Consider the following 24404-nt stretch of genomic DNA (forward strand, 5'->3'; position numbering starts at 1 on the left):
GGGGGCGGGCATGCCGGGCGGCGGCGGCGGGCCCGCGGCGGCGCTGCGCGAGCAGGAACGAGTGTACGAGTGGTTTGGGCTGGTGCTGGGCTCGGCGCAGCGCCTGGAGTTCATGTGCGGGCTGCTGGACCTGTGCAACCCGCTGGAGCTGCGCTTCCTCGGCTCGTGCCTGGAGGACCTGGCGCGCAAGGACTACCACTACCTGCGCGACTCAGAGGCCAAGGCCAACGGTCTCTCGGACCCGGGGCCGCTGGCCGATTTCCGAGAGCCGGCCGTGCGCTCGCGCCTCATCGTCTACCTGGCACTGCTGGGCTCGGAGAACCGTGAGGCCGCCGGCCGCCTGCACCGCCTCCTGCCCCAGGTGGACTCGGTGCTCAAGAGCCTGCGCGCGGTTCGGGGTGAGGGTTCGCGGGGAGGTGCGGAGGACGAGCCCGGCGAGCGCGGGGAGGACGGCGAAGGCGAGGAGGACGCGGAGAAGGACGGTTCCGGGCCGGAAGGCAGCGGCGCCGAGCCCCGGCCCGGCGGCGGGCTGGGCTTCAGGGCCCAGGAGGAACTGCTGCTGCTCTTCACCATGGCTTCGCTGCACCCGGCGTTCTCCTTCCACCAGCGGGTCACCCTGAGGGAGCACCTGGAGAGGCTCCGCACTGCGCTCCGTGAGGGCCCGGAGGACGCGGAGGTGGAGGTGGAGCCGTGCAACTTTGCCAGCCCCCGGGCCCAGGTAAGGCGCGCGAGCCTCCCAGCACCCGCCTTGCGGTCACCGCCCTGGGGGCCTCCCTGGCCTGGCTTTCGGACGCCTCTTGGCCGAGCCTCAGCCCCGCGCAGGTGGCTCGGAATCCCCACCCCACAGCTCCCATCCCCGTAATACTAATTTGCGTTCTGCTGGGCGGTTCAGTTCCACTCTCCCACCCTCACACCGCCCCCCCCGCCATGCACACTCAGGCACCCGCCATAACAGAATGCTCTAGAAGTCTCTTCCGTGCCGGAGTTGCCATAGAAAACATGGAGCTCACAGCCTGGTTCCCCTCTCAGAGGAAGGGTCTCAGGACATTTTTGGCTTGGAGCATCTCTCGCCCTAGGTGGTGGGAAAGGCGAGGCGCTAGAGGTGACTGTGTTAGCCTCCGTCTAGCCCCGGGCAGCGCCTCCTCTTTCTCGCCATCTGGCGCTCTGGTTGCAGCTGTAAAGCTCTGCCTTATTCCCTCGCTGAGGTGTTCTAAAGGTGCGCTCTAGGCGTGCTGCCCTCGTCTTCAGCACAAAGGGGCTCTTTTTGCTCAGTATGTCTGAGTTTTATTAAAAGGGGTCGTAGGGCTTTTGGCTCTTGGCTGCAAACTTGGTGTTCTTAGAAAAAACCTGATGTGGGGAGCTGCGAATTGACTCAAACTAGATGAGCAGTCCGCAGGTTGTCTGGGGGAAGAAACCTCTCCTAGAGCGGGTTCCTTACGCCTTTTACCTCTGGCATAACTTATTTTCTATCGGACTTGTCCTGCCTACAGATTTGAGTCCGGGGGTATTTGTTGGGCCTTTAATGTAGGCATATATGTTGTTTTCTAAAACTTGTTAAACACCAAAATGTAATAGACAAGAATCCAGATGAGTCACTTGTCTCAGACATTAAAGAAGGTGACATTTTATAGAGCCATGAAAGCAATTTAATAATAATGTAGGCCCAATATAAAGTCCTTGATGGTAATAATTTAATGGAGGAGAGGAGGTTTCAGTTAGAGTAAAAACTAGGTACAATAAGTTTATTTTCGTGGTTTACCGTCATTTAAAAGGTAGTAATTTGGTTGCCTTGCTTTTCAGCTTAGGTGATCTCGGGGATGATATATTGGATAGGGGGATTTTTTTTCTCCTTCCTCTCTTGAAAGTTAATTCAACTTATGTATCTGCTGTCATTCAATACTCTGGAACTAAAACTGGGCATTGTATTTCTTTAACGGCTGTGTGGACTCAATACCCATTGAATCAAGGAATTTGGGGGCTGGAAGGGATTTAGCGATAATTTAGGCGGAGCCCCTCCTTTTTAAAAGGAGTCTTCTGTGAAGTGACTCACATTTTAGGACATATTTTATCAGACTCCAGTGTAGTAAGTATCCAGTAATTTTTTGGTGAGCTTCAAATTTTGTCTTCCGGTGTTTATTTTCTACGAATATGCAGCTATGTATACCGTTGGTAAAAGCCCTTTTCCATTCTTAGCCTGTTCACTGAAATAATTCCAAAAAGTCCTATAAGGCACATATATGGAGAAGAAAGCCTGAAATCAGGACCAATACTTGTATCTTATTTTTAAAAATTTTTTTATATATTATAAAGATGATCTTAGATTGCAGGTATATGAAAATGTCACACAGTGAAACAGTTTTATCATTCCATTCATATCATTCCAACAAGGGTAACCGATTTCTGATTTTAACTGCTAGGAGTCTTTCTCCCCCCCCCCCCATTAAATTTTGCTTGTAATGAGACGGTCGGAAGGCGACTAGGGAAAAGGGAGAGATGGGTACAAACTAGAGTAACGAGATTTTTATCTTGACTGCAGTGTGTGGCCTTTTCTGGCAACCCGCGAGTGCTGGGAGGAGTGGGCAAAGTGAGGTTGGGCATCTTGCCATTAATTTCAGCACATCGTTACTTCTCAGGCAGTGCCCTGTGCTGGGGCCATCAGCTGAAGTGGGAGAATAAATCATAGGGGATACACGTACTACAGGTGACGCTGACGGCTATTTTTAGACACTGGTGGCGTGATGAACTTTTTTCTCGGGTAACTTAGGGTTACCGTAACAAATCATTCACGTCTCATTAAATTGTTCTGACCCCGCACTTTCTGCTTGTTAGCCTGGACTCCAAGGCCCTCAGCTGTGGCTTGTTCTGGCCTCGAAGACATTTCAGCGGATCTTGTTGCTCCCAAGCTGTCACTCCAAAGGCAGCTGATGGGGGTGGATGGATTTGCATCTCGATTCGCTGCAGTCCAGACCAGCTGATGCTCGGCCTTAGGCCGCCAGTACACTCCCAGTGGGGCAGGGCCCACCTCGGAGTCTGCGGGGAGGTGCCCGAGTCTGGCACGTCCCTCGCGTGGAGGCGCCGCGGCGTGTCGGAGAGTCCCCCGGTCACGCGCAGCCGCGGACCAGCGGACGCCTTTGGGGACCCGTCCCTAGGAACCCCTCCTCTCCCCCTCCTAGCAAGATGGCGGTTGCGGCTGCCCACGTGACTGGCGCGCCGGCCCCGCCCCTGGGAAGGCGGGCTGAGGCGGGGCCGCGCTTCCCCCGGGCTCCCTTAGGTTTCCGCGGGCTAGGCCCGGGCGCCGGGCTGAGCGGGGAACCACGTGGGTGGTGTACTCTGAAAATGGCAGGGGGAGCTCGTGTGGCAGCCTTTTATTGTCCCGGAAGTCACCTTTTAGACACGTGTGTAACTTTCGGCTAGGAATCTATTTCTCGCTACTTTAATCCATACTGAACGCATGAAGGGGAACTAATTTCCTTTTCCCTTAGAATAAAAGTGTACTAGCCCCGAATAGTGTTTCTGGCTCTTCCAAGGCTCGTATTCAATATCTAATATGCAGCAGCTTTTCTTTTAAAGTTTTCTGTAAAAAGCTAATAAGGTTTACAGATAGAACATGTGTTTTAAGACGAATTTTGTTAATTGTGTGCTTTCAAGTTGACGAGTCCCAGCAGCTGTTTAGTGACTTACCACGGTTACGATGCTAACTAATAGTTGAGGGGACAAGTCCACAAACTTACCACTAGAATATACTTATTAGGTCATTTTAGAAAAATGAAGGAAGATTCAAGTAGATTTTTACATTTAAAAGTAATATTTCTCGGGGTTTTTTGTGTGATTTGGATAGTGTTATGTGATTTTAGAGTAAATGTTACATTAGATTACAACTTAAATATTGTCTTTAGGAGACTTGTGCATAAAGTTTCTTCTTCGACTGCTGTGGACTGCCAGTCACTTGTGTAAGATTCAACATACAATATGCATTAACAGTGTCCTGGGAAATTTGTGTGATTGATGTGGTTTGCTATGTTAATAAAGTTACAGACTGCCTGTGTAGGGTAGCTGAAAAAAAAATTGGTTTTAAAAGGGGTCCCTTATTAGGAACCCAAACCGTAAATGGCCTGTTAGCAACAGTGACAAAAACTGCATAAGTATTTTAAAAGATGCTAGTTTTGTTGCCGTTTCATTGAAAAGAGAAGGACAGCCAAGCTTCCTATCTTTATATGCTTAAAGACTCTCCTAACTGCTTGTGAAAATGGATATTCTAATTTTGGGGATTTAACCCCCAGTTAGCAACACAAAGGCCAAAAAGTATAAAATACATAGACTATCATAGTAGTGGTTAGTGGTTAATATTGTTTGTGTGGCGGTGTCTCTTTGGAGATTGTGTTTTCAGTATCCTCAAAACATAGTTGCTTGGCAAATAGTTTGAATAAAACAGAAACTGAAAACTTAAGATAGTATTTAGTGTGGTAGATAGTATTCAGTGTGATTTGAATTCACAAGAAACATACCTGAACTCAAAAAAAATTAAGTGGCCATGGGCCTTACAAAAATCAATGAAGATAACTAAAAAAATTGTTACTTTTTCATAGCATAGGTTAATTAATATGGTACTTGACGGAGAAAGTATCTCAGCTCATTTTGATAGTACAGATAATGTTGGGGCCTGGAAAAGAAAACTCTTCAAAAAGAGTTTTAACATAAATGCTCCTACTCTAAGATAACTTGAATGTGTACGTGGCAACGCTAATCCTAGTGAGAGCACTGACTGAAAATGAGAGGGGAGAGGTCAGTGGTCAGGATTCCTGTTATTATATTAAGCACTAAAAAGATGCTTTCTAAAAGTGATTTTTAAAAAGAATGACTCTAAACTCCCAGACAATAAATAACTTTATTTAATTGTTGGCCACCACTGGGAGATTTTAAACTGGATAGTGTCACTGGAGCAGTGGGCGCTGAGGCGGCTTTCCTCCCTCTTACGGTGGGGGTGATAACAGTGCTTACGTGAGATTGTTAGGATCAAGTGAACGAGTACTTGTAGAATAATGTCCGGCACATGATCTTTGATAAATGTTAGCAATTAAAAGTAAAAGTTAAGTCTTGTTTGGAAGGTGGTGGTAGAGGAATGGGAATAACATCTCACAAATCACCAGTCGGGGACAGAACCAGCCGTATCTTTTATGGGAAATTTTAGGTTAGTTTGGCTACAACGAAGTGTAAGAGCAGTTCGGTTAATAAAGGCCATTGGGAAGAGGCTTTTAGAATTTTGGAGTTAGTGATTATTTTAGTAGCAAATGGGAGCTACTGGTGTCCTCCTCCAGTGACTTCCATTTTTCTGTGTAGTGTTTTTCTCAGGTAAGAACTCAGGGAAAGTCTTACTTAGACCACAATCGGAGGAGAGGGTGGTGGAAATGGAGAGAAAGAGACTACTTTCCCTCACATTAACTAGTGTGATTGATATATATATATATATATATGCAGACACACATATGTACACACACACACACACCCCTTTTGTTTTTACTACCTTTTGTGATTTTGGTTGGGGGGGGAGGACAGGAAGTATGCTGTAGAGGCGACCAAAGGCCTTGAAGAGTGACAGCCTGTTTAGCAGTAGACTTGGCTTACGTTCCTGCTCTGCCACTCACTCTGTGACATTAGCCAGGCTATTTCAGTCTCAGAGCCTCAATCTTTTTTTTTTTTTTAAAAGATTTTATTTATTTCTTTGACAGAGATAGAGACAGCCAGTGAGAGAGGGAACACAAGCAGGGGGAGTGGGAGAGGAAGAAGCAGGCTCCCAGCAGAGGAGCCTGACGTGGGGCTCGATCCCGTAACCCCGGGATCACGCCCTGAGCCGAAGGCAGATGCTTAACCGCTGTGCCCCCCAGGCGCCCCCCCCAGCCTCAATCTTATCTGCGAAATGGGGATAATAACTTTCTTTTGAGGTTGTGGTGATTGAATTAATGAGATAAGATGTAAAATAATTCACATACTGTCTTGAGTAGGAATTTTCTGTTGAGAATGATGCTCACTGCATTTTTCTTCACCACTAAGATATAGCCAATCCACATTGTTCTATCAGTTGTATTCAAGAATGGCTTTCTTTTTTTTTTTTTTCTTCCCACTTAAAAGTACACATGATCTTGTATTCTCCATGTGGTTCTCTATTACCATACCTCTAAATTGATTGGTGTTCAGGAAGGATGGGTAATTGGAAAGGTAGTGTTTGAGACATTTATTTGGGGCAGTTATTTTTTATTTTTTAAAAACATTTGAGAGAAAGAGATAGCACGCTCAAGCAGCGGGGCACAGAGGGAGAGAATCTCTGGCAGATTCTGCACTGAGTGTGGAGCCCAACTCCGGGCTTGATCCCATGACCCTGAGATCATGAGCTGAGATCATGACCTGAACCCAAATCAAGAGTTGGACCCATAGTAGACTGAGCTAGCCAGGCACCCCTGGGGCATTTATTTTTAATATTTACATTGTAAAGATCTGGTATGCCACAGATAAATTAAACCCAAAGGAAGCATTTCTCTGGGTCACAAATTATAGTGGGTTCAGGGATAGGCATGGGGAACATACATATTCTGATTTTTGGATTATCACTGACTCCCGGGCAACCGTAATCTACTTAAATCTTTATCCAGTTTTCGCATTTAGTTAGGAAACTATTCTTTAACTTAAAGCTGTTTTGCAGTTTTCTTAGGTTACATAATTTTTTGTTACTTCAGAGCACAGCCTGTAATCCATGCACAATAAAGGAACATTTTATGCTTTTTTTAATAGAAGCTACTAAATTGGCTAATTTTTAAGCTTATTTTTGTCTTTCCTTGAGAAATATTAAGCTAATGTTTTTGGTTTTTTTTAAGAGAGAAGCAAAAAAGGCCTGCACTGCCCTCAAAGCAGACTGAACTTCTCTTTTATCGCCTCCCTTTCATCGTGGAGGACTGTGTAACAGCACTCCGTTTACTCACAGAGAATGCTTTGTCACAAAGCCTCCTTCATGCAGTCTATGTAAGCAGTCACTCCAGAAGGGAGGTGCCTCATCGTGTGTTGATGTTACAGGTGACAGGGCTGCTGGGCACTTGGTAGGCCATTTCCCTTCTGTCCTTCTGTGCTCCAGGGAACCTTTGGCCTTTAATTCCTTTCTAAATGTCTTGGCTCATTGGACGTGTTTCATGCTTATTCAAGAAATAACTTACTTGAAGTTAGATTTAGGTTTTAAAAAGGTCGCTTTGGTGAGTTGTTTGGTCTTTACAAGTTCCATTCTGCTCGGTAAAAGTAGGGGGATAGCATCACCATTTCTCACGTAAAACTGGTGTGACGATGAACTCGATCATGTAGATGAAAATGCTTAGTAAACAAGAGTAAGATGTATATATCCATTGATCTATCCATTGTTGGAAGAGGGAATAGCACAGTTGGATTGCAGTGGATGAACAGAAATGCAAAAGTTGAAAGAGCTGGTAGGGATTGAGTTAGAGAGAGCCTTGACAGACTGGGGAAAGGAATAGGTTGTCAGCAGGTTGCAGTGAAATTGAAAATGTGTGTGTGTGTGTGTGCTGGTGGTGTGTCTTTCTGCAATGTCCACTGTCATTTTATGTGTAATGTGTATGAAAAGCATGAATCATTGATTAAAAAAAAAAAATCTTCCAGGCTGATCCAGTTCTCTCAGTGGTACCATTATACTTCTGATCACTCTGATTTGCTTGATAACCTTAATCCTCTCTTCCCCTCATCCTTGCTGTCACCATTTTCTTCCGAGACTTTATTCCTAACGGATTCCACTGCTTTCAGCCTTCCCACCTCTTAGACCTGTTGGATACCACTGCTGGATATGTCTTCCTAAAGCAGTGTTCAATCACATCACATGCCTTGCAGTGACTGATGGAGCCTGGCCTCCAGCAGGTCTTGGGACTCAAAATCCCTGTCTCCCACTTTCTTCACATATCCCGTCTTCCATTCAAAGCTGGCCTATGCCATCACCTCCTGCACGATGTTTGCTGGAATTGTCCCTGTGGCTGTCTTCTTGTAAGATTCTTTGCTGCTCTGAATTCTAGCAGCATGTGTATTCTGTGCTGTAATTTTGGTACTTGTATGATTTTTTTTCCTGATTTTAAAAAAAAAAACACCTTTGATGTATTCTTAAGTTATAAAATTGACCTTCCTCCTAGCTTTTAAGTTCCTCAAAGACTTAGGCATCATGTCTCAATTTTTTTTTTGTCAGCGTTGCATGTATCATAAAAGCTTACTCAAAATTTCTTATGCTTAGGCTTTTTAGATACAGCTCTGAAACACACCAATACGATAAATTGCTTTAAGACAGAGTACATCAGGAAGTGTTTTTTTGCCTTGTATGAATTCTGCTTCTCAGCTACTTCGTAACAATCTTTGCAGCTCTGTAGTACAGGCACGACTGTCTTGGAACTAATAAAAGGAATGGCTTCTTTAGGTAAAAGCGTGGAGCAGTGTGGATTTGAATTGAATCTTCAATAGGTGACTGCTCAGTAGATGTATTTATTAATTATTCTTCCAAAATTAGGCCATTTATAGTCCAAATTAAGCTTTTTGTATGGGGAGGCGGTACGTAAATTGGGGCAGACCTGCAGATGGTGCTTTGATAGGGTGGAAGAAGTCCTAAATTACAAACTGTTTTCTTCCTTGAGTAGTTGTTTGTAGTTGTCTGGCGTTGATCTCCAGTTTATGATTTGAGGAGCAATAGGAGTCAGACACGCAGTTGAGATAGTCTCTTGCTTAGGGTCAGAAAGTTAACTTACTTTGGTCACTGAAGTTGAGCCATCTGCAACCTAAGAATTGGGGAATTTTTATGTTTCTTGTTAGGAATATCTAAATTGGGATAGTTAAGAACTATCCCCCAGTATATTTGTTTTTTGGGAGAGGAAGGTATCAAATGACTGTGATTCACTGGTGGTCCTCGAAGCCACAACAGGGTCACGTGTGTTTAGAGGGCACTTCTTGAGAAAGAGGCCATCAAGCTTATGGAGAGGTTGCCTGATGGAAGGAGTGGTCTTGGGTGGTTTTGTTTGGGGAAGGTGCCTGTTGTAACAGGTGGCATTAGACACAAGTCCTAATGCGGTGTTTCTCCCCACTGTCCTGTTTCCCATCCTATCAATCAGTCACTGTCAAAGATCCTTTTTAAAGTCTGTAAGCTTCCATTTCTGCATGGTTCCAGGAACGTTTCCGCGCTGGAGCTGAAGGCTGGGGCTCTGCTGCAGGTGTCGTGGGCTGTCAGGCTTCTGAGCCCAGGTCTCGCTTCCTGCTTGAGGACCCCTTGAGTCCCCTCCCTCTCATCTCCTGTGGGGTGGGGCAGGGCAGTTGGTAGGTATATATGGGCTGGGGAGGAGAACACATCCTCTCTAGATCTGCTGCTTAGGGGTGTGTTCTTTTCACCTCCCCTAAAACATCTGGTAAAGAGGAGATTTAAAGGTTTGGGGGCTGCTAGCCCAGGGGATGTAGCAGTTCCTAGTTTAGTGTCCTAGTTTCAGGGGACAAGAGGAGATCTTTTCTATTCCGTAGTAGGAAAGCAGAAGGTTGGTTGGTAAACACAGATGTTGGTTCTGAAGGGGGGGTGGAATCCCAGCTTTGGTTTAGGCTGGGAGGCTGTTACCCCTCCCCCCCCCGCCTTCCATACCTTTGTGGTTTGTGGTCTGAGACAGTTTATAGTTCTCACCCATCCACCTGTCAGCTACACATGCCTACTAGAGATTGCGCTGTTCATGTTGAAAGCAGAAACATGAAATGAGTTTTACAAGGAAAACCTCAAGGCCAGTGACATTTTTCTGGGATGAAGACTACCGCCCTCCTCCCCAGTAGGCTTCCCTATCAGCATTCTTTTGCTAGGTGTTCCCTAATTGCACATCCTACAAGTTCAGCTCTCTGGAAAAGACAATGACATCAACGATTTGAATGGTTTTTTAAATTCATAATAAATTTATAGAGCTCCCTAGAATACATAGAAAATTATAGCGCTGTTTCCCTGCCCCCTCTTGTTCCACCCACTCAGCTGCAGTCCAGCCCTGCTCTGCACACGTCACCGCTTCGTGTACCCGTGTCACATCCAGGAGACCTTGCAGAGCTGCGGTCACAGTGGCCACGGCCAGTCTGGGGGCTGTGGTGGCAGAGAGGACAGACGGGTTCAGTGAACTGTGGGCCCTCCCCCCCACATTCAGTGTCTAGGGTGCATTTACCCCTGCTTTAAGATGGCCAGTTCATCTTGCTGAATCACCTTATACCTTCTAGCCAAGGGAATCAAGAAGCTACAAGGGGAGGGGCGCCTGGGTGGCACCGCGGTTAAGCGTCTGCCTTCGGCTCAGGGCGTGATCCCGGCGTTATGGGATCGAGCCCCACATCAGGCTCCTGTGCTGTGAGCCTGCTTCTTCCTCTCCCACTCTCCCTGCTTGTGTTCCCTCTCTCACTGGCTGTCTCTATCTCTGTCAAGTAAATAAATAAAATCTTTAAAAAAAAAAAAAAGCTACAAGGGGAGTGAGCCCCCGATCCTAGCAGAACCATGCATGATGCTGTCTGTGAGCCGCGGACTGGACTCTGGGTCTCCCTCCTCTGAACTGTTGGCCGGCAGGTATTCTCGTCGTGGCTTTTTGCGCTGCTCACCAGTCCCGTTTCTTCTTGCACAACATTTGCCCTTTCTCAGTTGCTACAAGGTGATGCAGGCATTACCTTGGGTTCAGTCACGCTATTTCATTGCGTAGAAATGAGGCAAACGCCCGCCCGTTCTACCACATCCTCTCAAAGAGGCAGCAAGGAACTCTTCAGTTCTCCCCAACGCCTCCCCTCTTCTTCCACCAAAACAGATGCAGTTTGACATCTCAGTAAATGTTTCTAATACCGAATCATTTTCTAACATTCAAAGCAAGGCTTTCTGTGAATCTTGTTTAAATAATAACATGCTTTGGTTGGGACCCTGGTGATTGAAAGAAGAGAATTTAAAATCTATAACTGTGTAACAGGTTATCCCCAGACTTAGTGGCTTAAACCAGCACCATTTTACTATTATCTCGCAGAGTTCCCTGGGCCCGGGATTTAGGCGGGCAACTAAGAGCAAGGGCAGCTTGTCCCGGCTGCAGGGGTCTGGAGACGCGGCTGGGGCCTAAAGTCTTCCCTCTCCCCCTCCTCTGCCCTCTCCTCCTCCTCCGTCGGTGTGGTCCCTCTCGTGTGGCATTGTCAGGTCAAGCACGCTATGTACACGTTGGCTCAGGAGGCCCAGGCTGCAGGACTTCTGGTGACCTGCCTTAAACTCTCCTGAATGTTCCTTCCCTCCCGTCCTGTGGGTCAGGCAGGACTCAGAAAGCTGGCCGAGACCCACCAGCCAGGGAGTTAGACCCACTTTTGAGTGGGAGGGCTGTCAAAGGATTTTTAGCTATATTTGATCTACCACAAAACCTGACTAAGATATTGTGGTTAGATACTAATGTTAGTATTCAAAGTCTCATTTGATGAGTGTAAAAAATCTTCTGAAGAAGTTAGTTAATTAAAAAAAAAAGCTAAGAAATTCTTAATTTCTGCTTTTTTTTTTTAAGAGAGAATGTCTTGGTATTTTTAAATTTAGTCTGCATCAACGGACTAGAGGAAACATGCAGAACATTGTTAGATGGGCTAAAATAAACTCCATCTTCCGTGTGACCTTTGTTAAAGTAGAAGATGGCCAGTGTGACCTTCATCTCCATGGTCTGTCATCAGAGTCGCTTGGACTGTCCAGCTACTTGACTATGTCAGACTTTCCGCACGTTGGTGAAATGTCAAGTCTGTAACTGTGTTGGATATCCATGCGTAAAAGTAAAAGTTAAGTCTGAGTAATCCCTGGGATGAACGAGCTTCCAGCCCGCCTTTGTTACCTGCCGTGGATTTGAGCTAATCCGGGGCTCTCAGAGGCCGCGCGTAGGAGGGAGAGCACTCTGCTCAGATGAGCTACGGAAGAAGGAGAGCACGCACATTCTAATGTTTTTTTGTATTCCTGTGCGTATTTTTTTTTGCAGGCTTAGAATGTTTAAATTTCATTTCTTAATCCAAACAGAGACAAATTCTCCACTTTTCACTTGGTGCTGACGTCCTGACACTTGGATCGGACTAGTCTTTGTAAAATGCTGATTCTGCATCTCGAGAGCGCGTTTTCCCGGGAATCTGAACTTACTGGAGAAGGCGGGTGTAATGCCTCTGTAAGATTCCACCAAACCGTGCTTCTCAGATTTTATGGCACCCTCCCCCTACTCAGAATAAAGGAAGCATATGTGACATGTGGAAAGGGGAGACAGCAGAACGTAGAGCCTTTCACTGTTGCGACCAGTAAACTGGATTCTGACCTCTGAAGCTCACGAGGCATTAGATTAAATTTTTATTAAACTGATAAAATTGTAAATTTTACACAGTTTCTAAACTTAAACGATTTTTATAGCATAGATGCATGCTGAGATGTAAGGTGGGAGAAAATTAGTAGGGATTTCACGGGTTGATGAATTTAGGTCCTTGGAAAGAAACTCAAACTCCATTTTTCTCCCGAGGTTATAAACAGGAGACCTTTTCCTGGCTGTTAAAGGGTGTAACTTCAGACTTTAAAAATGTGACTTTGTGAAGCAGACTACTTCCTCTTGATTGAGAAATACAATATTTGTGGAGGCAACATAATAAAATTATTTTTAAAAATTTTTATTCTTTACTGTAAAATGTATAACATAAAATTTGCCATTTTAACACCTTTTTGAGTGTACAATTCAGTAGCATTAAGTACATTCACATTCTTGTGCAACCATCACTACCATCCGTTTCCAGAACTTTTCTTTTATCCCAGACTGAACCTCTATATCCATTAGGCAAATACTCCTATTCCTGCCCTGCCCCCCCAACCACTATTGTACTTTCTGTCTCTGACGGAGACCATTCTAGGTACCTCGTGTAAGTGGAATTATACACTCTGTTTTCTGCCTGGCTTATTTCACTTACATGATGTCCTCAGAACTCATCCGTGTTGTAACATGTATTTGAGTTTTATTCCTTTTGTAAGCCGAATAGTACTCAGTTGTGTATATGTGCCACATCTTGTTTATCTGTTCACCCAACTGTGGACATTTGAGCTTCCACCTTTTGGCTATTGGGAGTGACGCCGCTGTGAAAAAATTATTTGTTCAAGTCCCTGCTTTTGTTCAGGTCCCTAGCTTCCCTCCTGGGAGAGGGATTGCAGGACCACATGGTAACTCTAAGTATTGGAGGAAGTGCTGCGCTGTCTTCCGCAGCGGCTGCACTATTTTCCCTTCCTACCGGGTCACGCACAAGGGTTCCAGTTTCTCCACATCCTCACCAATAGTGTTGTGTTCTGCGTTCTTGGAGAATAGCCATCTTAGTGCACGAAAGGGGTATCTCATTGTGATTTTGATTTGCATTTTTCTGAAGAAAACTCTTTGATTTTTTGCGTATTTTGCATTTGTATTTGAAGGTGTTATTTTAAATTTATGAACCATGAATGAACAATGTAGAATATTCTGTAAAAAAGCGTTGACATATTTATTCAACTAAACTTCTTTCGGTTAACACAAGTATTTGAGAGGATTACAGTGCTTTGTTTATATTGATTCTTGAAGTATTTACAGCACTGTTAGGCCAGTCCTGTTTTATGACTTTATAGTAAATGATTATACAGGTCAATTTGTTGTTGCTAGAATTCTTGTGGTCTACCTTTTTAAAATCATTACTATTGAAAATTGGTGAATGCCATCATGCTAAATGTTTTGGAAGTTGGATGTTGATGAAGAGATCTGTGGTGGCCTTCTCATTAAGTGGTTCCGTGTAGACAAATGCTTACTTCCTGGGGTTTCTACAGGAAGACAAACTATATATAAGGCTGAAGCTTAGCTCCCAGGAGTATCTGATGTGATGCTTTATTCCCAGAAATAGAGCTGTCAACTGGCAGCCCATACCTATTGTCAGGCCAGCTTAGACAACAGAACAAAATATTTTAAATTAGGATTCTTGGGAAGTGTTGGGTCTTTTGTTTGCTTCATTTCTAAATTGACACAATTTAAAAAAATTAACGTATATTATTTAGTGCAGATTTGTCAAATGGTAATTGTCTATTGAAACTGGGGTGGTTTGTTCTGAGTAGTCGTTTGAGATTCTGAGCATAAAGGGGTAAGGTGTGTGTTGTGATAGAAAACAGTTGTAACGCTGTTCTATTTTTTTTGGCTTAATCAGTGTGTTGTAGGAACAGTATATACAGGGCTCTGCTTCAGTTCTGGAGAGCTGTGTGTGAGATAAGCAGGCCCTTCCTGACTCCAGGCAGCATTTCTCCTAGGAGTAAAACTTCCTCCAGTTTACTGAGGATAGTAATTGGCTGAGCAAACTCAGATTTAGAGCACCCAGTTGCCGTTAGGTGGTTTAACATGACTAATGGCAAACGCACTGTCCATATTCATCCTTGTTCAGAAAGATTTGGCAGATATTGATGATAACCTTTTGTAAAACTTTTTCCTATCAAAGTATCTTGTTAGACCATCACTAAAATCAAGTAGTGAATAAAAATTGCAGTAATTAATGTAAAAAATAAAATTTCCTTATATATGGGGGGTTAGCATAAAGGATATTCTCTTTTATATGTGTTCCTTTGATTCTGGTTCACTTTGGTTAGACTTGACATCACTGGGAATTCTGAGTAATGATGTACCCTGGGACAGTAATTAATTGATAGAATATTACCGTGAAATGAAGATAAATATTGATATCAATATATAGTGATTCCTTTTCCTTACTGGTGAGTGCCAGTTTGTGCCTTTCTGCCCTTAACGTGTAATCACCTATGTGATCTCTAAAAATCGCTGTTAAAATGGTCGCTGTTAAACGTATAAGACTTTAATCTGGTTTATTTCTGTGAAGTTGACCCTTGTTAGTCCCTTGTTAGTCTGTGGAGGAGATTAACATGTGCCCCTCTTTCTCATCTAGAACGATTCTGCTCATGGTGATTACACGCAGAGTAACGAGGCCAGTTTACTAGAACAAGCCCCAATACCTCGTGATGGACTTCCTGTGGCACCTCATAGAACCCAGCGAGAAGGTATGCTTGTTTTGTGTGAACTTACAGTGGAAGCTGGCAGAGCGCTGTCTACCTTGGTCAACTCTAATTCTTCTCTGTCTGTGTTGGCGTAGAGACAGCGTGCAGGTCCTAGGTTTGGCTCAGGCGCCGGTCCCCTGCTCTTCGGAGTCTGCAGCTGGGCTCCCGCTTTGCAACACGTGGCCCGTCCTGGCTTGTGCTTACTTGGTTCTGCCTTGCGGTTGGTTGTCTTAAATCTAGTTGCATACTTTCAGAGGGTAAAAACCTTAACGTTTTGCCAGAGTATTTGGTAGAGTGCTTTATCTGGAGAATGTGCTCAGCGTTTCCTGAAAAAAGAAATTTTACGGAAGTTCCCTGTAAGAAAGTGAAGAAATTTCTTACAAGCCCATGCTTCCTCCAGTAACACAGATTTCAAGAGGGCTGGGATGGGGGAACTGAAAGGACATTTTCATATGAAAAGAAAGGAGTTCAGATACTTCACCTCGTTTTTGGGGAGTCCATTAACCTGAGGGGAAGATTGAAATGGAAAACGTCAGAAGAGTGAAGTGCGTGCAGTGAGTGTCCCCCTCAGTTAAGGCAGCTTTGAATCAACATCATTTTGTCTCCTTTCAGTCCCAACAACAGTCCTTTTTGTGTAATACATTTTTCCTCACAGAGGAAAAATAGGTATGCATGTTTAATGTTTTAAAAAAAAGTCTACGTTATTACCTATTCCAGCCAATTCAAGACTATGAAACTGCTTGACTCATAGCCTCCTTCAACCATGCTCGCTGCACACGCAAGTGACCTGAGGCAGAGTTTGCTTTTACAGTGAAGGTCCTTTTTTTTTTCTTTTTTTCTTTTCAATAAAAATATTTTAGAAAAACAAAACACCACATCAAAATGTTAACACCCGTAAGATGGTACTATAGGTGATTTTTCTCATGTTCTTTATTTTGAAACAAATGCATTGATCTCTGCTGCTGAGTTTTAATTTATGAGAGCTGGAGGGTCTCCCTTACCAGCCACCTGTCACCATATTCTTTCGTCTTGCTCATCTTGATTCTGAGAGGTCGTGGTAGAACTTAAGATCAAGGCTGAAGACATAGCCATATTCCCTTAGCCCATAATGGCCTAATGGTCCCCTACACCTAGCCCACTGATTTGCAGAACGTAGAGTAGTTCACATGGGTTTTATTAAATAGCATCATCCTTTACATAATTTAATAGAAAAGCTTTTGGAAACAGCAGACCCTCCCTGTCCCGCTTTGACCTTGGTTGTACTGCAGCAGTTCCGAGGAGTTTCGGGCTTCCCACCTGACTTTTGAGATTTTCTTTTGTTTCCATCCTCAGCATTTCTCACCCATTGAGGGGACATTATCCTAGAAGCGGGCCACCAAACACCGTATATTTGGAAAGTAGGCATAAAGTACTGGTAGCGATATCTCCTTAGTCTGTTAGGAATGTCTGCTTTCCAGCAGATTTCCGTATCTCATGTTTCCTGCTTTCTCATTGCTCACCATCCAGGGTCTATGACAATCTTAATTCTTCTGTGTACTTCTGTTACTTTGTGTATTCTCCTTCAGCTATTTTAACTTCTTCCTCTCCAAGTAAATCCTTTCCTTTTTTTCACCATTCCTGTCCCCTGAATTTAACAGTGACCCTAGTCTGTGGACTCCCCTGTGACCTTTGTCATGTTCATGACTACCAGTCTCATTATTGGCTTACATGCTGTTTCTTCTATTTATACCCTGAGCGACAGTTTCTCTTGCTTTTTTTTCTCAAGTCCCTATATTATGGTTTGTAGACTGGCTCTTTTTAATTTCTAAAGGTATTTACTTCCTGTAAGATGATACTTTTATTGAAGGATGTGTTAAATGAGTAGTTTTGGAGTTTGCACATTTGCTCTCTTCATTAACAAGCTCTGACATCTTACGCAGTTCAATTTAGAATTACTCATGTAACTTATGACCACTATTTTCTCTGTGTAGTAAATTGTGAAAAATTTTGCTATAGTGAACCTTCCCAGTAACGTTCATTAGTAATGTTAAGTTTGTAATACCATTATATGATATTAAGGATCATGTTGAGAACAAGTTTTTAAATTCCCAATTGGAAAGAAATTTTTTTTATCGGTTTGCTATATTACTTTTGAAGGTGTTTTTCTGGTCCAATTTAAACAAAAACTAGGTGTTTTCTGGTTTACACCTACGATGCATAAAACATTGAATAAAGTGCTACATGTAATTGGAATAACAAGCAGTTTTGAAGATGATCCTCTAGAAAAGTAATCTTTCCTTAAAGTGGGTGTATTTTATTTATTTATTTACTGGTGCTCAAAACGATGCTGGACTACTGAGGTACTCGGCATGCCGAATGGGTATAGAAAAAAATTCATGGATGAACGGCTATGTTTCTGCGCTTCTTGATTTTATTTCATGACTTAAGACCAGTAGTAAAGATGAGGGTAGGGGCGCCTGGGTGGCACAGCGGTTAAGCGTCTGCCTTTGGCTCAGGGCGTGGTCCCGGCGTTATGGGATCGAGCCCCACATCAGGCCTCCTCTGCTATGAGCCTGCTTCTTCCTCTCCCTCTCCCCCTGCTTGTGTTCCCTCTCTCGCTGGCTGTCTATCTCTGTCAAATTAAAAAAAAAAAAAAAAAAAGATGAGGGTAAATGGTTTAATCGTATAGCATTTGACAGATTGGGTAACAAACCTGCATCTAGTCGCTGTAGAACAAGTCTGCGTGTTTTCTTTCTTTCAGCCGTGCACATTGAGAAGATAATGTTGAAAGGAGTCCAGAGAAAAAGGGCTGACAAGTACTGGGAGTACACCTTCAAAGTAAGCCCCTCTGCCCCCAACAGATGTCTCATGTACCGTGTTAAATGACCTTTTGGGAAAAATGAAAATTGATCTTTGGAAAAACTTACAGCAGGTTTGCTAATTTGAGAAAAAGCTGTATGTATACATACGTTTGTCTTAATTAAGGGAATGTCCTGTTTTCAGTATGTGCTGCATGGTTTGCCAAGTTTTTAATTGTATCACATTAAAGTTACTCTGACAATTTTATTAAGAAAAGTAAGAGCCTTCGATTTAAGGTGTAAGATGTATCTTTAAAAGTAAAAGTAAACGTTTTCACTAGTATTTTTTAAATCAAGATCATGGGCATTGTCTTTTCCTGGCATGGTTTTCCCTGATATTTTTCTCCTCCTCTTCTTTCTCCATGAAGGTTTTATTCCCTGGCCTTTGTTGCCTTGTCTTCTTATCTCTAATTGCTTTCCTGTCATTCTGTCCTTCAGACAGCTGTCTACTTAACCGTAGAGTCCAGCTTTGTCACTCCCCATGTCTCCTTTTTGCCTGTTGATTGTCCTGTGGATTCCTTGTCCACGTCTTCCTTACTCCTCCCTGCTTGGGCTTCACTGTCTAGCCCTTTCTCCTAAGGTTGGACTGAGCGCCTTGAAGCCAAACGGACCGACGCCACGTTTCTGTGCTCCCTCACTTCAGTTCCTCCCCAAAGGTATTGCTTGCCAAACTTTAGCTGTACCTTTCTCATGAAGTCATTTCTGATCCTCCAGCAGAATGTGTTTCCATTCATTCACGGTATTTTCCCATCACCAGTTTCACAGTGTCTTCTATTTGGGTGACATATTTTTCCTCTCCAGTAGGTTAGTAGCTCATGGAGAGCAGGACTCCTCATCCTGTCATCCCACCATATCTGACTTGCTTAGTACGTTTGTTGGATGAATTTCAGAAGTCTGGCTTCTGCTCTGTGGGGGAAGTAGCCTTAGTTTGCAAATTTTAAGTCCTTATCTCCACATAATTTCACTTAACATTTCGATAACCCATGGCACAAGCCACTGTGCTCTCTTCATGCAGTTACACGAGTTCTCCTTTTGTTGCTAGAGCTCTTAGCTTGTTCCTTCCTCCGAGCCTTTGTCATCCCCAGCTCTGGAACAGTCTTCCCCAGACCATGGCACAGCTCACATCCCTTCAACTCCTAGGCTGGCTCAAATGCTCCCTCCTGTGAGGTCTTTCTCGGCACCCTTCTGATGTGCTGTCCTGCTCCTGCACAACGCCCTGTTCATTTTCTCTGGAGCCCGGATCCCTGATGGGAGTTCTTAACTATTCATTTGTTGTAATCTGTCTCATGCACCAGACCCTGAACCTCAGCCAGCAGAGACTTCGGTTGTCTTGTCCACTCCTGTGTCCCTTTCACTGAGAACAGTGTCTGACACAAGTAGCTGTTCAGCGAACATTCGAATAATTAAAAATCACTTAAAAGATGTGCCAGTTAATAAATATTTGCTTTGAGGGTTGGTAGATAAAATTTCATATGTTTTTAAATATCCGATTAATAGTGGTATGACTAGCTGGTAAGACTTAGGTATTTTACTTGGCTCAAGTAATTGTAAAGTAGACATTATTCGTGGGCCGCCATCAAGTCCACTGAATGAAAAGTGTCCAAGAGGTAGAGTGATGTAACAGATTTCGGTCTGGCTCTTTGCTTACTGAGGGTCAGATCTCAGTAAGTTAACTGTTAGAGTTCTAGTTTCTCCATCTGAGAATGGAGGTCGTCACACCTGCCCCATCTACCATAATAGGATTTTAAAGAATTGAGATAAAGATGAAATCTCTTCATAAGCCATAAATCCCATAAAAATACACGCCAGTACTATCAAAGAGGGGCAGTAAACTCTAGTTTTTTCTCTGAAGAACTTATATTGAGTAAGTTCCAGGAGATGGAATTTTTATCTTTCTTGGTATATAGATCTACACCGTGAAAAGTGTCATTTTTAGAGTCCTGCAACTTTTCCCTTTTGAAAAATTACTTTTTAACAAAACCATGCAATTTGAAAGGAATTATTAAAAAGTTTTTTGAGTAGAATATGTTAATGTACCGTTAATTTTAACAATTTTGAAGAAATTACGACAATGCCAGATTAACTTTATATTTCTAATTGTTAATCTTAATAAAATTTAAGTAAGGCCCTTTGTTTTACACATGGCTTTTTTTCACCCGGTTCCCGCCTAAGAAATAACCATATAATATGTGTGTTTTTTTTAAATCAGGTAAATTGGTCTGATCTTTCAGTCACAACAGTAACAAAAACCCATCAAGAACTACAGGAATTTCTACTAAAGGTAAAAGTATAGATTTTGTTGTTAAAATGATTTTTACGTAATATATAGAATCCAGAAACCTCAGTATCAAAACAGACACCAGGAAGATTTAACCACATATATAAAGGTTGACTTAGAACTCTCCATGAACGTTACCTGTAGAAAATGTCATGTTATTTTAAACTTAAGTTTTCTTATGTGACCAATATAAGGAAATGAAGGGTTTTCCACATTAAAAAAAAAAATGGAACCTTGTTCCTAGTTCCTTGCTGAGGTGTGCATTAACGGTGGCTGCTTGCAAGGGTACTTCCTGTGAAAGTGCGCGCCTGCGCACCTAGAGGAGGCTTGTTAGCATTTGTTGTGGTTCTTAGACCTAACAGCTCTTTAGCTCCCTCTGTGGACTTCCTTAAATCCATGTCCATTGGTTCCTTCTTTGAGTTCTGGCTTCCCCCTTCCCTCCCCCGAGTGATAGACTCTCCGGAGTATTGAGAATGAGAGATAATAGAAACATCTTACACAGACTTGCAGAGGTAAAAGGTATCTTAGATCATTTTGGTCAAACTCTTGCCTGTTTCTTTTATACTAATTCTATTTATTGAAGCGTGTATGGGTAGAGCTAAATATTAAAAGGAGGAAATGGGTTTAAATGGTTAACCAGTACTTTACTATTTCTCAATAAGCAAATATATTTTAAAATGTATTGCTAATAAGGAGATAGAAAGTCCAGAAGCAGGAAACATTCCCAACTCCATTACTACTTTTGGGTGAAGGTGTGATACAGCTGTTGAACCTATAACATCGGAAGTTTTCAGGACCGTGCTGGTTGCTAAGTCGTCTGCTTCTTACCATAAATACATTCTCTTAGATCACGTGGGTCTCCCTTCCGAAAGCTAAAAGACACTCTTTGTCGCCAGCTTACAGAGCTTTGAGCAGCATGGTAGGTGCTGGCTTTAAGGAGGTCATAGTTTGATGTGCTATCGTAGTGTTAGTCCGCTAACAGGGATAACTAATACCCAGGGACAGCTTGAATATTTTCCTACAGCTTATTTTAACTAACGGAGCCCCCCAGCACCTGTCCTGCAGCTTATTTTAAACTGGGCCCTCCTTGTTAAGGGCTGAAAACTCCTTTGGCCACTTCAAGATAGTGACTTAACTGCGTGTAGAGATGGGGGGTTGTTCATTTCCAGTTGCTGAAGGTCCTGCGCATTTGACCTGTCAGCGGTCAACAGCATGGTGAGGAAGGAGAGAGTGGTGGAAGGCCCGTGTGCCTGGGCACTGTCATCCAGAGAAGAGGGCCGTCAGCCCCCCAAAGGAGAAACTAGCTCCTGCTGACTGTGCCTGTTGAAGAAACTAGGAAGGGGTGTCCTGTTCCACTGCCACACCTGCACTTTTAAAATCTCTTCCGTTTATATCTGACTTCTCTGCCTCAATAGAATAAATTAATCAAAGTTTAAGGGCAAATAGTCATGAACCGGTGTCCTGTGGGTCAGAGAGCAACATGCTTCGTTTCTTTTTCTTGTGTTGCCCTTTCCGTGATAGAGTTCTGATGCTGGAGGGTAAGTTGCAGGGAGATAGAGCTAAGGCTGAAGTATCTGGTCGTGTGGAGCCAGCACGGTGGGGTCAAGGCCGGTTCCCTGAGGCGCTAGGGTGGGGGTGCTGCTACCAGCCCGTCCCGCGTGCTGCCGAGAGACTGCAACAGGAGAGCACGAGACTGACCTCCAGCCTCGGGCCTGGCAGCAGCCAGGGTCTCTCCTGTTGGGTTTCCCTCAGCTTCAGCCGGTTCTTCGTCTTGACAGATTTCATTCTTTTGCAAACGCACAATTTTTCTGAAAGCTTAAGTGCTTTTAAAAAAAATACTGCCCCCTATGACTAAGTCACTCTTCAGAATCATGGTAGTTAATGATCCCCCTAGTCAACTTTCGAATATAGAATTTGTCTAAAGTGGGACAGAGAGATGCCTTTTCAAGTGAGATGAAATAATTGGCAACGTTGTGTGCTTCCAGAAACTAATTGCCTATTACGAAACATCCTTTCAAGATTACCATATATCTTTTCTCCTTTTTACCTTCCTTTTAAAGTCATCTACAAAAGTTAAGAGCAAAAGTGTCCTTTTGACAGCCGCTGCATACTAACAACCTTTAACTTTTGTAGATGCTGTTTAACTGCCCTTACTGTTTGTTATCATGTGGAAGAGTGAGTTTGAGGTCAGTGCTTTCACGTCCTTTTTTCCCCACGTAAATGGCAGCCTCTGTCCTCGCCAGGGCCCCTTCCCCCGCTGCTCCTGCTTAGAAGCTGCATCCGACACCTGTCTGTTTCTCATTGCGGGACTGGAACCACGGACGTGGGGGTTTTGTTTCTTCTGTCACTGCTGTGTCCACAGTGCCGAAAGCACTACCTAGGACAGGGTTGGGATTTGAATATTTGTTTACTGAATGAATGAGGGATGATTGAGAAGAGTTACAAAAACTAAACTGTAATGATGGTTCTCCAGTAGGCCTCAATGTTTTTTTAAATTTTTTTTTTAAGATTTTGTTTGTTTGAGAGAGAGACAGAGATAGGGACAGATAGTGAGAGAGAGCACGAGCAGGGAGGAGAGGGAGAAGCAGACTCCCCGCCGATCAGGGAGCCTGACGTGGGGCTCAATCCCAGCACCCTGGGATCATGACCTAAACCAAAGGCAGACGCTTAACCGACTCAAAGTTTTTAAAGAGAAGCTTGTACTAGTGAGGAAAGGTGCCTCCCAGCGCTCTGTGCTGGTGCAAGACTGAGCTGGGGCCTGGAGGTGGGGGGCTGGCTCCTGGAACAAACACCGAGAGGTGAGGAAATTCAGAAGTGACTAGAATAGAAGAGACATGATTTAAAGCTGTATTTTTAGCAAATGTGCCTTCCTCTAGGACTGGAAATAGGCCTTGGATGTTGAAGATAAAAACCACTTGAAAATAAAGCATTTTGCAAAAACTGATGACTGTACATCCGCACTCTGGCCATCATGTGAACAGTCACTGACTAGGTGAAAATGTATGTACTCGTGCCATGAGGTGCTTAGAAGAGCCATCAGTGATTCCGTAGTGGAAACAGACTTCTCCACTGAAGCTGGGTTTCTTTGGCCATGTACAGATATTCAGGAAATACCGTGTGTAAAATGGGTAATATGAAATATGCCTAGTGTCCTTAATCTGTATTAAAGTAATATAAATATTGAAAGAGTCATTTCTTTGTTTGGGAAGCGTGTAGATCAGGAGTTGTTTCTTCCTGTTAGTGACCAGAGGACGTGCTCTCTGCAGCGGGCGTGTGGAGTGCCAGCAGAGCCTTCAGCCTTACCAGGTTATAGAAGAACCAGGAAGAACTTCATTCTGACAAAATTTCTTGACTCCATTGTCTCACTGCCTAAAATTAGTAATTCTTTATGCTGTCTTTGTTAAATTTTCCATTTCTGCATCATCGACTCAAAACGCGTATGTGTTAAAAGCATGCTGGCATTGGATTCTCCAGTTAGAGATCAGTGTGTAAACTGACAGTTTGTGCAGATTCTTATATTCCTGCAGCTCCTTAGATGCTGTGTTAATGGTTCTCTTAATTTTAGTGAAAGTGCTGGTAATTCAGGAGTTTGTTGCAAAGACTAGTTATCATATTTAAAACTTTGAATTCTTGAAAGACTTGGGAAGTTAATTTTATAAATGATTGATTTATTAGGAATTTTAAAAAGTAAGCTAGGTAATGAACAAAATGAGTTAAATTTTTGTTTTTAGATAAAACCTTCCTTGGCCAAGTGATGATTTTTTGTGTGTGGTTTCTGGTACATTGCTCTGAGGGCACCGCCATCATGTTGAGGGAAAGGTTACTCTTCAATTAGTGCTTTGTATGTGAGCAAGATTGAGAGTTTTCGCCCCATCTTTCACACCCAGGTCTTTATTTGGTGCGTCGCGCTGGTAGTCTGACATTGCCTGAGATTCAGATGTGGAACGAGGGGCACAAAGGTGATAACTCTAAAGGCAGGGATAACACTTCTCAGAATACTACTTGAGGATTAAAGTAATTGTAGCTACGCTATGCAAAATGTTGTTCCATTTAACTAAAGAGCTTTGGTGTGGATGTCACTTTCATGTGGCATGTGGCACTTAGAATGTGAGCGATGTGCAGGCATGTCCCAGAAGCGTGCGGAATGCCTCCGGGTTACTCTGCACAGTTGCAGAGCCCTGAGGTGTGCCCGGAAGGCAGAAGGCTGTCTCTTAGTAGAAAA

General features: G+C 43.6%; 1 protein-coding gene across 1 annotated transcript in view; it reads left to right on the forward strand.

Annotated features, from left to right (window-relative positions):
* The first annotated feature begins 6 nt into the window (after positions 1-6).
* The window catches only part of ZCCHC2 (zinc finger CCHC-type containing 2), a 58916-nt gene continuing 34518 nt past the window's right edge, over positions 7-24404 (forward strand). Inside the window, exons 1-4 of the mRNA XM_034642743.1 lie at positions 7-718; positions 14959-15070; positions 17808-17884; positions 20114-20185. Of these exons, the coding sequence (XP_034498634.1) occupies positions 11-718; positions 14959-15070; positions 17808-17884; positions 20114-20185 (969 nt within the window). The 5' untranslated portion in view covers positions 7-10. The remainder of the gene's footprint in view (positions 719-14958; positions 15071-17807; positions 17885-20113; positions 20186-24404) is intronic.

The sequence above is a fragment of the Ailuropoda melanoleuca genome, chromosome 14 (genome assembly GCF_002007445.2).
Source record: "Ailuropoda melanoleuca isolate Jingjing chromosome 14, ASM200744v2, whole genome shotgun sequence".
In the NCBI taxonomy this organism is placed as follows: domain Eukaryota; kingdom Metazoa; phylum Chordata; class Mammalia; order Carnivora; family Ursidae; genus Ailuropoda; species Ailuropoda melanoleuca.